At 37.2% G+C, this 13,888-nt stretch overlaps 1 protein-coding gene across 1 annotated transcript; it reads right to left on the bottom strand.

Moving 5' to 3' along the window:
- Window positions 1-4,332: 4,332 nt before the first annotated feature.
- LOC130733228 (WRKY transcription factor 28-like) lies at window positions 4,333-6,993 on the bottom strand. The gene is made up of 3 exons (XM_057585351.1): window positions 6,397-6,993; window positions 5,646-5,786; window positions 4,333-5,116 (listed from the first exon to the last, which is right to left on the bottom strand). Exons 1-3 carry the CDS (start codon window positions 6,804-6,806, stop codon window positions 4,681-4,683), a joined length of 987 nt encoding a protein of 328 aa, XP_057441334.1. The 5' UTR covers window positions 6,807-6,993; the 3' UTR covers window positions 4,333-4,680.
- Between the last annotated feature and the right edge of the window lie 6,895 nt (window positions 6,994-13,888).

Below are 13,888 nucleotides of genomic sequence, written 5' to 3'. Positions count from 1 at the left end.
GCTTTTTTTTTGTCAAAAGACAATAAAGCTTTTAGAATCATTGATTTGGGTTCTAACAAAAAGCGCATCTATTCTGGACACTAAGGTAGCGTTTGGAAGCTGAACAGAACAGAACGGAACAGAACGGAATGTAACAGGACAGAACGGGACAAAAATGATTAGAGCACTGTGTTTGGTGGATACACCACAAATGGAACATAACCATAAGATTAATTACATAAATACCCATCATGTGTTTAATGGATAAAAGATACAATCAATCAATTAATCGTAATAAAATTGAAACGATGAACCCTAAAAAAACTTGCCCCCAATCTGAAAGTTTTGAAGAACCAGACAAACAAGTGAAGCACACAATCTCAAAATCCCACTATCAATAATATATTCATTAGCGAAAATTTCTGGTAGAAATTTTTCCATCAATATGAAAAATTCGTTGCCTTGCTATTGTTACGAGGATTGATTTTGGAATTAGAAGTAAAATATTAAAAATGGGGTGTATATATGAAATTGGTGTAGATCTGATAGTGGAGAAGACGATTGATCCATATACATATATACAGCTAAGGGCTTTGATTATGAAAATCAGGATTGGGTGATGTCGATGATGAAAGTCAAGATGGGGAAGACGGCTGTACAAAAAACAGACAAGGAGAGTTGAGAAAATAAATCAGGGTAATTTCGTCATAATAAAATATTTTAATTGAGTTCTGTTCCGTTCCCTTCCGTTCCACACTTTTCAACAGAACCAAAATGTCTTGTTCAAAGAGCTTTTTGTCCTGTTTCATTCAATCTTAAAAACATGACAAACACGGAACGGAACCCGTATGTCCTGTTCCGTTCCGTTCCCACATATTTACCAAACGCTACCTAAATGTCTTTTTTCATCCTTTATGAGCCTCATTACTTGGTTACATGGTCAGTTATGTATTTTCACTATTTTGCCACAATCATCTGTTAGCTTAGCTAAACAAGGAACACAAGTCCCAAAGACACCGAAGGTTAAGTGTGGCGTAAAAACGATTTTGGAATACAAGCCTCAAAGACATTGAACCTAAAAGACGAAGTGTGGTTTGAAAGTGTTTTCTTCTAAACACGGTCACCTCCCTGTTTGATCGGCTTTGACTCGCGCACTTGCCAAAATCCATGTAGCCATGTAGGAACAGAAACATTGCTGAAAAGAAAATGTCTAGTTGTAATTGATCATTGAGAAAATACAAAGCAAGAAAAACAGTGCTGATGATTATGTTTGATGTATATATTTAGTCGACATAATTTGTCTATAAATTCAAACTTTGTATGTAAAATCCGAAAATCGTTCCCACTAGCTTGGATATGGACAAATATACCATAACGTGTTATCTATTGACCAGACATATAGGACAAGTTTAATTAAAAGTCGGTGCTTAACATAATTAATTGCTAGTAGATACAATTACAATATGTAATTGATAAATAAATTTAGAATAAACTAAGAGCACTTGAGGCAGACAAACTGTGTTAAAAAGGTGAAGTTTTTTGGAAGCATGCATGGCGGCAGGGCAACCAATAAAGGAGGCACACTCAATCATGAAATTAATTAAGTTTGGTTTGGATGGTAAACTGTTGTTTAATTAGTTCCGTTGATAATGGTAATCCTAATTTATAGCCATAATTAGTGATTGATTTTCAAGTCTACCATTTAACAAAAGTTGTGATTACTTTTTTTGTTTGGTTTTAGAGTAGTTAGTGATTGGGGTGACCAAGCTACCCGGCGAGAAGGGGCAGCGGAGAGAAGCGGGGGACTGGTGAGCCGGCGAGCTGGACGGTCCCTGGAGGGGCTCCTGCAAGGGACTCCGATGCTAACGTAAGTAGAGGTATGATGAGTAAGGAAGGTTGAGTGAAGAGAATCAGTTACTTTAACATGGAGGAGGAGCCCTCCTTATATACACGAAGGGAAATTAGGGTTGGAGCCATGCAACGTCATGCATGGCTCGTACTTGGTTCATCCTGGGCCGTTGGATCCTCTGTTGCTCCCTGCCGCAAAGCAGTGATCCAATGGTTCAGGGTTCCTTGGGATCTGTGCCTCCAACCACTAGTACCTTAGGGTGGTTGGGATAGGTCAACCCCTACATGGTGGGCCCGGTGATTGTCTTATACTCAGAAGGGAAGTCTCCTCCGTCCCAAGTAGGTCGAGAGGAGGTAGAAATCGTTTAGCGGGTTATCGTCCCATTAGGTCCACCCCGGTCGTCCGTTCAAGGGTTTCTTGGAGCGGTGATCGTCCACAGGCGGTGGTGGTCGTTTCATTAGGTTTAGGCCCGCTCTGGTCGTCCGTGCCAGGGTTTCCCAGAACAGTAGTCCCCCAGCTCTGGTCCACTGCCACAGTGGAGCATGAGCTTTAAGGGCGGTGTTCTCGCTGAGGAGTTACTAGGGTTCCCGGAACATTCATGCATGCCCTGTGCGCGGGTGGCTCCCGGTCGTTCGATCCTCTATCATTCCTGCAGCGCTAGTGAGATCTCACGGTCCAGGATTCCCCGTGTGGTAGGCTCAGTCCCTAGCTTTCTAGGGTGGTTGAGGGAAGTCGTCTCCTAGGTCCTGGGTCCCACCGTTGTCCTTTGTGGGAGTGTGGGGCCGGACCTAGGTATTTCCCAAGTTCCCAGAACAGTTAGAATTTTTTCATGAAACATGATCCTTTTATAATGCTATTCTTGAGTTTAGGGGCCTATGAACTTGCTTATAAAAAAAATCCAATAACCCAAATACGGAGTACATGCTCATTTCAAAGACATAATATAATCCATACACACTTACTAATAAAATGAGACAATGTACAATATTTTTGAGGGACAAATACAATATTTGAATACTATTATATGAAGAATATTTTTCTCTTGGAGGTGTGACCGCCCCTTTAATTACAAGGTAGGTTCGTCCCTGAATATAGGACTGGCGACAACAGCACTGAGGAAGCAAAGGGAAAGAGAGGAGAAGAATAAATCCCTGTGGTTGTATAGTGTTCACCACCACCTGGCCAAATTGTTGTGAATTAACTATTAGGCAAACTTTTACATGAATACTAATTTCTGGGCAGTTATCTAAAAACCTTTCTTTCAAGTTACAAATCTTATTTTACATGACTACTCATCATATGTTTATAAGTTATGAGCGGTGTATTAGTACACCAACATATACATATGGTGGTGGTGTTCGCTAGACAAAATCTAAATCCTCTTGAATTCCATTTCCTTGCTTTCTTTGGTGCAACTTCCTTTTTATATTTAAGATCTAATAAAGAGCAAGAGTATCAGCTTGTTCTTAAAGCAAAACAATAGACTCATTACTCTAAATATATAACCATTTTAAATTGGTAGTTGTTGATATGGCTGGGTTAATTAATTAGGAAAGACTTATTGCAATTTCAGCATGCATCTCAAGCTACGTATATATATTTGAATTTTTATTCTTCCATTTGGTTCATGATGGGAAAAAGATAAAGAGGGAGAGTATGAAATAGATGCACGTTAAATTTAACGTGACAAATTCTATCTTTTTACTGGTGCATTAAAATACATAAAATTATATTAGTGTTGGTTCTATAACATCAAAATCAAACATGAATCTTGAAAGTTAGGTATGCATCCACAAATTTAACCAAAAATATAGTTACTCACGCAAACGCATTCCCCCTCAAAACTGAAACACCTAAATATATATATGTCTGCGCATCAAACAACCTTCCATATATATTATATATAGCAATAGGTTTTTATCCACATGAAGTGTACATAACTTTTATTTATAAAAAGTCAAATAATAAAGTACATATAATTTTCAATACACACTTATCTTAATTACACTAGTCTGGCTGGCTAGTAGTGCATACTAATACACATACCTCAAATTAGTTATACAACTCATCACCAAAATAGCAAAGAGATCTTTAGACCACAACCCACTGTGCGGACATGCTTCAAACATCCACATTTCTAATAGTCTAGGCTCTAAATGTGATCTCAGGAAAAATGTGTTCTCGAATGTATGTCCGAACGCACTAGAGTCTAGGAATCGCTAGTGCAAAAAATAGTTCAGAAATATTTTGATTAAGCTCGCAGCAATTTTAGCTGATGATGCCATCTGCCACTGAATATAAACCTTCCCTTTTTCAGTTGCATATTCTAGCACACCTCCTTTAACTGAGTTCATGAACCCATCATGTCCTTTCAATACTTTTCACTGACAAAGATCAATCATATATATATTGTACCCAAACTGTCTTTGTCAAACCACATATTCGCAGCTTGCAAATCAGTACTCAAATGGAAAATACATGCACCGTCCATATCTCTAACAATATTGTTGTCCAAATTTTCTAAACTCTCTCATTCAAGAATTAAGATCAATGTCATAGTTCTAACATAAGGCCCTCTGAGACCTGTCATCCATACAAATCTTGGTACATGACTTAGTATAGGGAATTAAGCTACTACATAATAATTACTACATACATTACAAGCCCCATTGTATACTATAAATAGAAATGGGGTCATTGGGGTGAGTTATAGTGTGCATGCTTGAAAATTCTAATTAATATAATTGATTCTAAGTCAAAATCAATTCTGAGAAAAAGTTTCATCAGTAGATAACTTTTAGGCATCAAAATTGATTCCGACAAAAATAAAATTAAGCATGGTAATAGGTAGTTTATTGCTCTTGTTTGCCTGGAAATGATGGTAGTAGATCTTGCAACAAACCATAGTCATGAGGGTGTTGGAACTGCAGTTGCTGGTTCTGCTGTAGCTGCAGCTCCGGTTGGCGCTGCGGTTGGGAATGGCGATTGAAATGGTCATTTTGGTGAAACGTGGGGTTTTCGTGATGACCATCATGTCCTTGGCTATAACTTGGAAGCAACTGAGCATAGAAATTTTGGGGTAAGGTTGATCCCAATGATCCCATAGATGTGGAAGAACCAAAAAGAGAAGGTGAGGAAAACATGCTGACAGCATTGCCCCTGAGTGTGGCTGGGCAGTGATGGTTATGCTGCCCTTCATACGTTGTCATCACAATTGATGGGTCTTGGAATGACCTCTCCACCCTTTTCTTCACAGTGCACTTCTGAGTTGTGCACCTGTAATAACTCCTGCATTATAAATAAAATGTACACCTATTAGCTAGGTTTACATTATAATGTTAATTAAGCTAGTATGCAATTATATTGACAAGAAACAATTCTAAAAAATCTTTTTCAATACACATTACCCAGATGTCGAACCCTCCATCACATGTTGAAGAACTCCAACTATATATCTAACAACTGTGTTGTATGACTTGTTGGTAAACATTTTTGCATTGTTGACTATAATATACATGTGATATGATCATACATATGATATGTCTCCAATTACATTATTAGAGAGTTGATGATAAAAGAACAAGCTAGCCGCAATAAGTACATAGAAATAAGCCGGTACAAAACCTTTGATAGGACAAGGACATTAATGAATCATTATATGACAAAGAATATATAGATAAGTAAAAGACTTTGTATGTCAATGTATTCATGATTTTGGCATACAAATTCCACTATCCTTTCATCATTTTGGTTTGAAAGGTTAACGTACCCAATTAGATAAGAAATTTCCAAATTAGAAAGAAAGAAAAAAATGAACCTTGGGTAAGGACTATTCTTGACTGCTTTCTGTCCATATTTTCTCCATCTGTATCCATCTTCAAGGTGATCGATCTCACTTTTAGTCAAGAATGCAAACCGTGGCTCTCTTGCCTTTTTCTCTTTCTTTTTAGGATTGTTCCTAAAACGTACCTCCAAAACATTAGTCAAAATAATTCACAGCAATATATTAATTATATACATATATATGGCAGATAGAATAAAATCCACCTAAACTGAGACACGAAATATATATATATATATATATTAGGGTTAAGTGCAATCCTTCTTTCACCATTTTAGTCACACACAAAAATCTACACAACATTCATACAGGACTGCATGTATAGTATCAAGAGATAGTGTAACAAGATTTGACAATTCAGTTTCTAGATTGAATGAATCATGTTTGAGCCGCGAAGGATCACCATGAGCTGTAAAGCTATCTTAACCAAGTATTTAACGCAACAACATTTACAGAAACTCAAATTCAAGACATCTAGAATAATACTAAACAATGGATTACAATCTTGGTGGTTATAGGTATAGTATATATGATTGCATTAGTAATAATTCAAAAGAAAATTCAAAATTCGATCTACCTTAATGAAACAACATATAAGTTAATGATGTCCTACTCATCAATTGAATAAAGTCTTGGAAGAAAGAAATTAAAAAATATTTTCACCCTTTTCATTGATCTATCAAAAAACATGAAGATAGAGTTAGAGAAGAAGAAGTGGAAAACCTACTCTTTCTTAGATCCTTCATCTTCATCTTCACACCCTTTTGGCTCCTTATCTTTCTTGCTTTTGGTTGAGTCTTCTTCTGCTACAGGTTCAGCTTCATTAGATGAGCAAGAGACTGAGGAATTGGGTGTCGGCATGCCCACTGAGTCTCCTACACTTGGTTTCTTGGAGTTTTCATCAATGGAGGAGGAGATCACTTCAGGTGACGAGCAAGACAAGTCAAAGGCTCTTGAGAGGGTGTTGTAGTCCATGGAACCATGTAAGTAGTCATTGAAAGTGGCATGAGAGGGATCAAACCCTTGAAAGTTTTGTGACGGAAAGCTTGATGGTAAGTGATTGAGTTCATGATGTTCATGGTGGTTGTGATGATAGAAGGGGTGGTCATCATAACGATCCTTCTCATTATTCGCCATGGAAGAGAAGAAGAGAGAGGGAAGAGAAGGTGAGGGAAAAAGGACAAGAAAAGATAAAGGTAGCTTAATTTGATAATGAAATTTCAGCTGAAGACTTAATTTGATGGTTGTTGCTTGTTATGGGAAATAAAGGGAGCTTTTGGGTTTGAACTTTGTTTTTCTTCTTGCTTTTATTCCTTCTGCTCTTTTACACTATATTTCTCTCTTTAATTTGATTGTTGCGATATCACGTTCGAGTCTCTACGAATGAAATTGCTCTAATAACACTTGATAGAAAGAGCTTTAATTTTCCGTCCATAGAGTTCTATCATGATAATTCGGTCATAATTATTTCAGTGGATGATACTATTGATTTTTAAAAAATGATATAATAGTTTGATGACCAATTTTACATTTTTTTATAAGCGATGACCAATTTTACATGCATATTTAATTTTTTTCAGAGTTTCCTCTATACACACACGAGACTCACATCCGAGAAAATGTTTAAGAAAGATTAAACATGGAGACTTGAACCATCCATAATTAGTCTAGTCTCCATGTTTATGGTCAGACTTTTTTTTTCTCTTTCAGAGAAAAAAAATTGCTTTTCTTTTTAAAAATAAAAAGAAATAATCGAGATATTCTCTCTGCTTGCGGCGCGTGATTTGTTTATAGTTTAGTATATATTAACCTTAAAGCCATTGGTTTAGGGATGATTAGTCAATTGGTTGAAAGACTTGCTACCTATATATTTAGGCTGATAGCGACTTCTCATATGTGTACAATTAAATGCTCTCCTCTAATAATGTATGTAATTGATTATAATCTAATCAAAGACAGAAAAATAACAAGTTGAGTAATGCATGCATGTGAAGATATGTGATCTCTTTTCTTTTTTAATTGATATGGATGTTAATTAAGAAAGCAACTAATTATACAGCTTGTAATAAAGTTTGTAAACGGGCTTAGTCCTTCCATATATAAAAAAAAATTGTAACGTTCTAAAATGAGAAAAACGAGTTTTGTAACCTCAAATTTGCATTTTGTGATCATTTGAGCTCCACGTAAATGGTTTGGTAGGATGATATTGGAGTACTTAATTGGACAACACAACACAATCTAATCCTAAATACATGAGTACTTTGAATATGTCAAAAAGGGAGCGAGGTTGTCCAAAACTCACAAAAATACATGAATCGCCAAAAGAGAAGTGAATATACAAAAAATAGGACAAGATCAAACACATAAAAAATAAGTTGCCGTAGGATAATGAGGCCGCGACTAATGGCCCACTAAATAAAAGAGGCACTCGCTAGATGAAGCCCCTTTCTAGATAGTAGAGTCGCTCGCCATATATAAGAAATCAATGGGTGATCATACCACTCCAGATTAATTTAGTTCTTTCAATAAATTTTTCTCCATATATATTATTTAAAGATCAAGCATCAACTAAATGTTTAAAAGGTTCACCAGTCTAAACTATACTTCCTTTATAGTTTTCTTGTCTTTGTTACTATAAGATATAAATTACACATTATCATTCACAATTTCACATCGTTTGTAAAGATATTTTTGTGAAAAATGTGTGTGGTGTGGAGGGTCGTAATCACGTTGTTAACAAGGGAGCGGGGTTAGTCAATAATTCCAACCATACGCATTTTGGGGAGGATTAGGCTTGCACGTGTCAGGCGATTAGGCACCGGCATTGACCCGGAATGTGGCACGTGCGAGATTATTCTTATTCCTATGCCGGTGGTGCTCTTCCGTTACCTTATCAAATTCCTAAAGTAAGAAATTTTTGTTTTACTTTGGGTTATAATTTAACTATTATATCTAGTTAATGGTGGATTGAAGACTTACTTGTTTTTTATTTATAAAAATGTGTCATCCGTTTATCTCTCTTTCATATATATAAGACTGGTTTTGAAAATACGGTTCTCGCACATGACAGATGTCGAACGTGATGTTGGGACAACCGGTTCGACAACTGACTAACAGTAACAAAACCAGAAAAATAATAAAGTAGAACACAAAAGATTGGTAACCCAGTTCGGTGAAACTTCACCTACGTCTGGAGGGTTTGCATGCACCCAAAGAAAGGAAATCCACTATCTCAAGATTCAGGAATTACAGACACTCATGAACAACTCAGTTCATAGTTCACTTCCTAATCTACCCAGTGTATTTCTACTTAGAATCTCAACCTAAGTATGAGAGCCCCTCTCACTTTCTCTCAATCACTCTCACTTTCTCTCAATCACTGCCACAGTGATTGGTGAACAACAATAACACAGAGTTTGTTTGACACTCAAACACAACACAGAACTGAAACTTGCTTTATAGAATCAGGGAGCAAGAACAGTTCACAAATAACAAGAACAAAACACAACTTACAATCCTAAAACACTTGATCTCCAATCTTAGCTCAGGTGGCTCACGTTTTAGGTCTTTGTTCTATTTATACTTCAGCAGAGGCGGCACTAGGGTTTCTTGGGCTGAAGAACAACTCTGATCCAACTCATATCAGCACAGAATCTTCCAAGATATGATATGAGTGATTAACAACTTAAGAATAGAAACAAATCTCCAATCACTGATTTGTTCCAACAATAAACAACCCGCGTATATCTCCCTTTAATAAGTTACTTGAATCTCAAGTAATAACAAATCACATCCTCCAAACCAATAACAAAAGGGACCCACATTGCACGCCAGCAGGGGCGGATGTCCTGGCCTTCACCAAGGCAGATGTCACAACATCGGCTAGGACATCAGGTTGTTTTTAACAAAATTGATGACAACAAAGGAACAACAATCTTCCCCTTTGTCAAATTTTGTCTAAAAACAACTTCACAACCAGAGAGGGTAAATCACATAGAGTCAGCAGCGGAAAAAAAAAACTCCCCCTCAAATGATGCATCCATGTAGACTGCTTGAAGTATAAATACCATATGCATAGCAGCACACACACTAACTATCCAATAAGTGTAAACTAGAAAACCAGTAGCAACTTGAACAGTAGCAGCTTGAACATAATACTAGCCTTGTCTTGAAAGAGTCTTCAACTTATTACAGACCAAAGCTAACACTTGCAAATCACACATAGTCTTCACAGCAACAGAAACAACACAGATTCTTCACCAAACTACTCCCCCTTTTTAACACAAATTTGGCAAAGGTAGCACATCATAAACAAACCATCACTTCTAAGACCAGAATGACAACAATTCATGAACACTTTCAATAACTGACTTCTTACAAACGGTAGATGGTTCAAAACCCAAGGCAGATTGATGGATTTGGAGATCAAGTTCAGATGTGTCAACAATGGGGTTTGGATTTCCAGCAGAGGGTTCCATATTCACATCTGAAGTAGTCTCAACTAATGTCTCAACATGAGGTTCAACATTGGGAACAGAAACAGATTCAACTGATATCTCATGAATCACATTAGGCACAATATCATTAGGATCTGCACTTACAGATTCACCTATGCTTGCATGAACAGTTGCTGGTGCATTTGAGACTTCAAGAGAACTTGCAGCAACAAATTTCTTCCCCCATTCCTTCATAACATCTACACCAGAACTCGGAGATTTAAGAAGAGCAACATCCTTTGAATATGATCTATTCACCCTAGATGGCTGTGGAGACATCTCTTCCTCGCTGAAGAACTTGACTCTAACTCCTTCTTTAGGTTTCCACTCTTTCCTTGATGAAGCTACTTGTGGATTAGTCCTTGGTTGATCATGAGACTGAGGATATCCATATAGCTTGTAACAGTAGGGCCTTATATGACCAAGTTTGCCACAGTGATGACATCTCCAAGTAACTTTCTTGGATTTTCTGAACTGAGGGTACACATGTCGTACAGAATGATGCGACATTGGGTCTGACATTGGTTGCTTAGTTTGCTTTTCAGATGAAGCAGACTTCTTTGCACTCTTGTAGCTGAAGCCTATCCCCTCCATATCTCCAACTGTTTTCCCAACTTCCAGAATCTCCTCTAACACATTAGTACTTTTATTCATCATACGAATAGACTTTTTCATACCTTCAAGCTTTGAGTTCAGTAATGTTACCTCCTCCTGCAGTTTTGCATTAGTGATCTGAAGTTTCTCATTCTCCTCACGCAACTTGCTGATGGTCTTTACTTCTTCTTGCAAACTGGAGTTATTACTCTGAAGTTGCTTCTTCTCAGCAATCAAATCTTTGACTTCTTTTCTCATTTTCTCACCATACGTACATGATTCCTCCCACTTAGCCAGCAACAATTTGTAGGTTTCAACTAGTTCTTGCTCATCACCATCACTTGACTCAGCATCAGAATAGCACTTCCCAATGAGAGCCTTTACATGAATAGCCTTGGTTGTATCATTCTCATGTTTGTCTTTGAGTTGAAATTCAGTATTCTTCACATTGTCCGACACATTGTCCAGGACATTTGTATTTGACATTCTGCCCAAACTCTTCAACGCTTTGTTAAGTAATGATACAGCTTCTGCAATGTTTGCATCAGTATCCTTGTCCCTCTGATCTTCATCTTCTTCAGTGTTGGACACAAAAGTTATACTCTTCGCCTTCTTCTCATATCTACCATTAAGAGACATCTCAAAGGTTTGCAAGGAACCAATGAGTTCATCAACCTTGATGTTACTGATGTCTTGGGCTTCTTCAATGGCAATTACCTTCATATCAAACCTCTTGGGGAGAGACCTGAGAATCTTTCTTGCTAACTTTTCTTCAGACATGGGTTCCCCTAGGGCAAAAGAAGAGTTGGCTAGATCCCTTATACGCATGTGAAACTCATATATGGATTCATCCTCATTCATCTTCATAGTCTCAAACTGAGTTGTAAGAAGCTGAAGCTTTGACATACGAACTCTTGATGTTCCTTCATGGGCAGTCTTGAGAATCTCCCATGCTTCTTTAGCCACAGTACATGTGTTGATTAACCTGAACATATTTTTGTCAACTCCATTAAAAATAGCATTCAAGGCTTTGGAGTTTCCAAGAGCTTCGTCATCTTCTTTCTTTGTCCACTTATCTTCAGGCTTCAATTCAGTTGTGGATGCTATCACAGGATGTTTCCACCCCTTGACTATTGCCTTCCATGTTATACTGTCCATAGATTTGAGAAAAACCACCATTCGAGCCTTCCAGTAGTCATAATTGGTACCATCCAAAATTGGTGGCATATAGATTGATCTTCTTCCATCCATAATGTTGTCCTTGAGAACAGTATATATTCCCTGGAGCTCACCAAACAGAATAGGGTGCCTGCTCTGATGCCAATTGAAAATACGGTTCTCGCACAGGACAGATGTCGAACGCGATGTTGGGACAACCGGTTCGACAACTGACTAACAGTAACAAAACCAGAAAAATAATAAAGTAGAACACAGAAGATTGGTAACCCAGTTCGGTGAAACTTCACCTACGTCTGGAGGGTTTGCATGCACCCAAAGAAAGGAAATCCACTATCTCAAGATTCAGGAATTACAGACACTCATGAACAACTCAGTTCATAGTTCACTTCCTAATCTTCCCAGTGTATTTCTACTTAGAATCTCAACCTAAGTATGAGAGCCCCTCTCACTTTCTCTCAATCACTGCCACAGTGATTGGTGAACAACAATAACACAGAGTTTGTTTGACACTCAAACACAACACAGAACTGAAACTTGCTTTATAGAATCAGGGAGCAAGAACAGTTCACAAATAACAAGAACAAAACACAACTTACAATCCTAAAACACTTGATCTTCAATCTTAGCTCAGGTGGCTCACGTTTTAGGTCTTTGTTCTATTTATACTTCAGCAGAGGCGGCACTAGGATTTCTTGGGCTGAAGAACAACTCTGATCCAACTCATATCAGCACAGAATCTTCCAAGATATGATATGAGTGATTAACAACTTAAGAATAGAAACAAATCTCCAATCACTGATTTGTTCCAACAATAAACAACCCGCGTATATCTCCCTTTAATAAGTTACTTGAATCTCAAGTAATAACAAATCACATCCTCCAAACCAATAACAAAAGGGACCCACATTGCACGCCAGCAGGGGCGGATGTCCTGGCCTTCACCAAGGCAGATGTCACAACATCGGCTAGGACATCAGGTTGTTTTTAAAAAAATTGATGACAACAAAGGAACAACAGGTTTTAACTTTTAACGTGTGACAACATCTTAACTTATGTTAATTTCCTCAAATGTATATGAGTGTTTTGTTTTGGGAGTTTCTCATTAAGGTCAGGTGTTACTTGGGGTTGAGGGTCATTAGATATTTAGATGTTAACAAAATTGAATGCTTTCATTTACTTAGCTGTTGGTGGATATTAATAATGATAACATTAGGTAATAATGAGAATATATTGTTACATGACTTTAATGAAATGGGTACGGTGCAAGAGGTTAAATGTTTTGCTATTATTCACATTGTTAGGGAACAAACTCATTTTAGAGACTTTTAATTTGACCTATTTATCTTTCAATTTTTTTTTTGACCTATTTAATTTGTTCAATTTTTTTGACCTAGCTATTTAATTGAGAGAGATGCTTCTAAGCTTTTAAAATGTTTTTATCATCAGAAAAACAAAGTTAATGTGTACAATTAGGTACTAAAATGATACTTATGTTATGTTGTTTTAACAAAGTCATTTATCTTTTCTTCTTCATAAATATTATTATGCTAACAACTAAATACCATTTGGGTCGCTAAATCCGTCGCTAAAGAGAAAATTTCTAGTAGTGTTAGTTTGATCTTTTGGGTTGCCTTGATGGAATGTGTTTTTCCCTTCTTAAATAACGTCGCGATTTCTGAAAGACAAAAAACACCATAAACTCGAATGTCTATCTCGCTAGGGTCTAAATTGCAAGCCGATCTTTTTTTGTGTTTTGTATGGAAGACCTAGCGCTTTACGTCCGCAAAGAAGACAAGATCCTTGTGAAGATGGACTAGAGACCCAATCCCAATATCGGCTGAATGCTTAAGTGTACTTGGCAGAATGATTGTAGGAGGAAAATAAGTTGGAGAGAGCGAGTAAAAGGGAAATCTTAGGAATTAAGGAGAGAGTGACTAAATGAGGTAAATC

Source organism: Lotus japonicus, chromosome 1 (genome assembly GCF_012489685.1).
Source record: "Lotus japonicus ecotype B-129 chromosome 1, LjGifu_v1.2".
In the NCBI taxonomy this organism is placed as follows: Eukaryota; Viridiplantae; Streptophyta; class Magnoliopsida; order Fabales; family Fabaceae; genus Lotus; species Lotus japonicus.
This window is presented reverse-complemented; position numbering and strand designations above follow the sequence as displayed.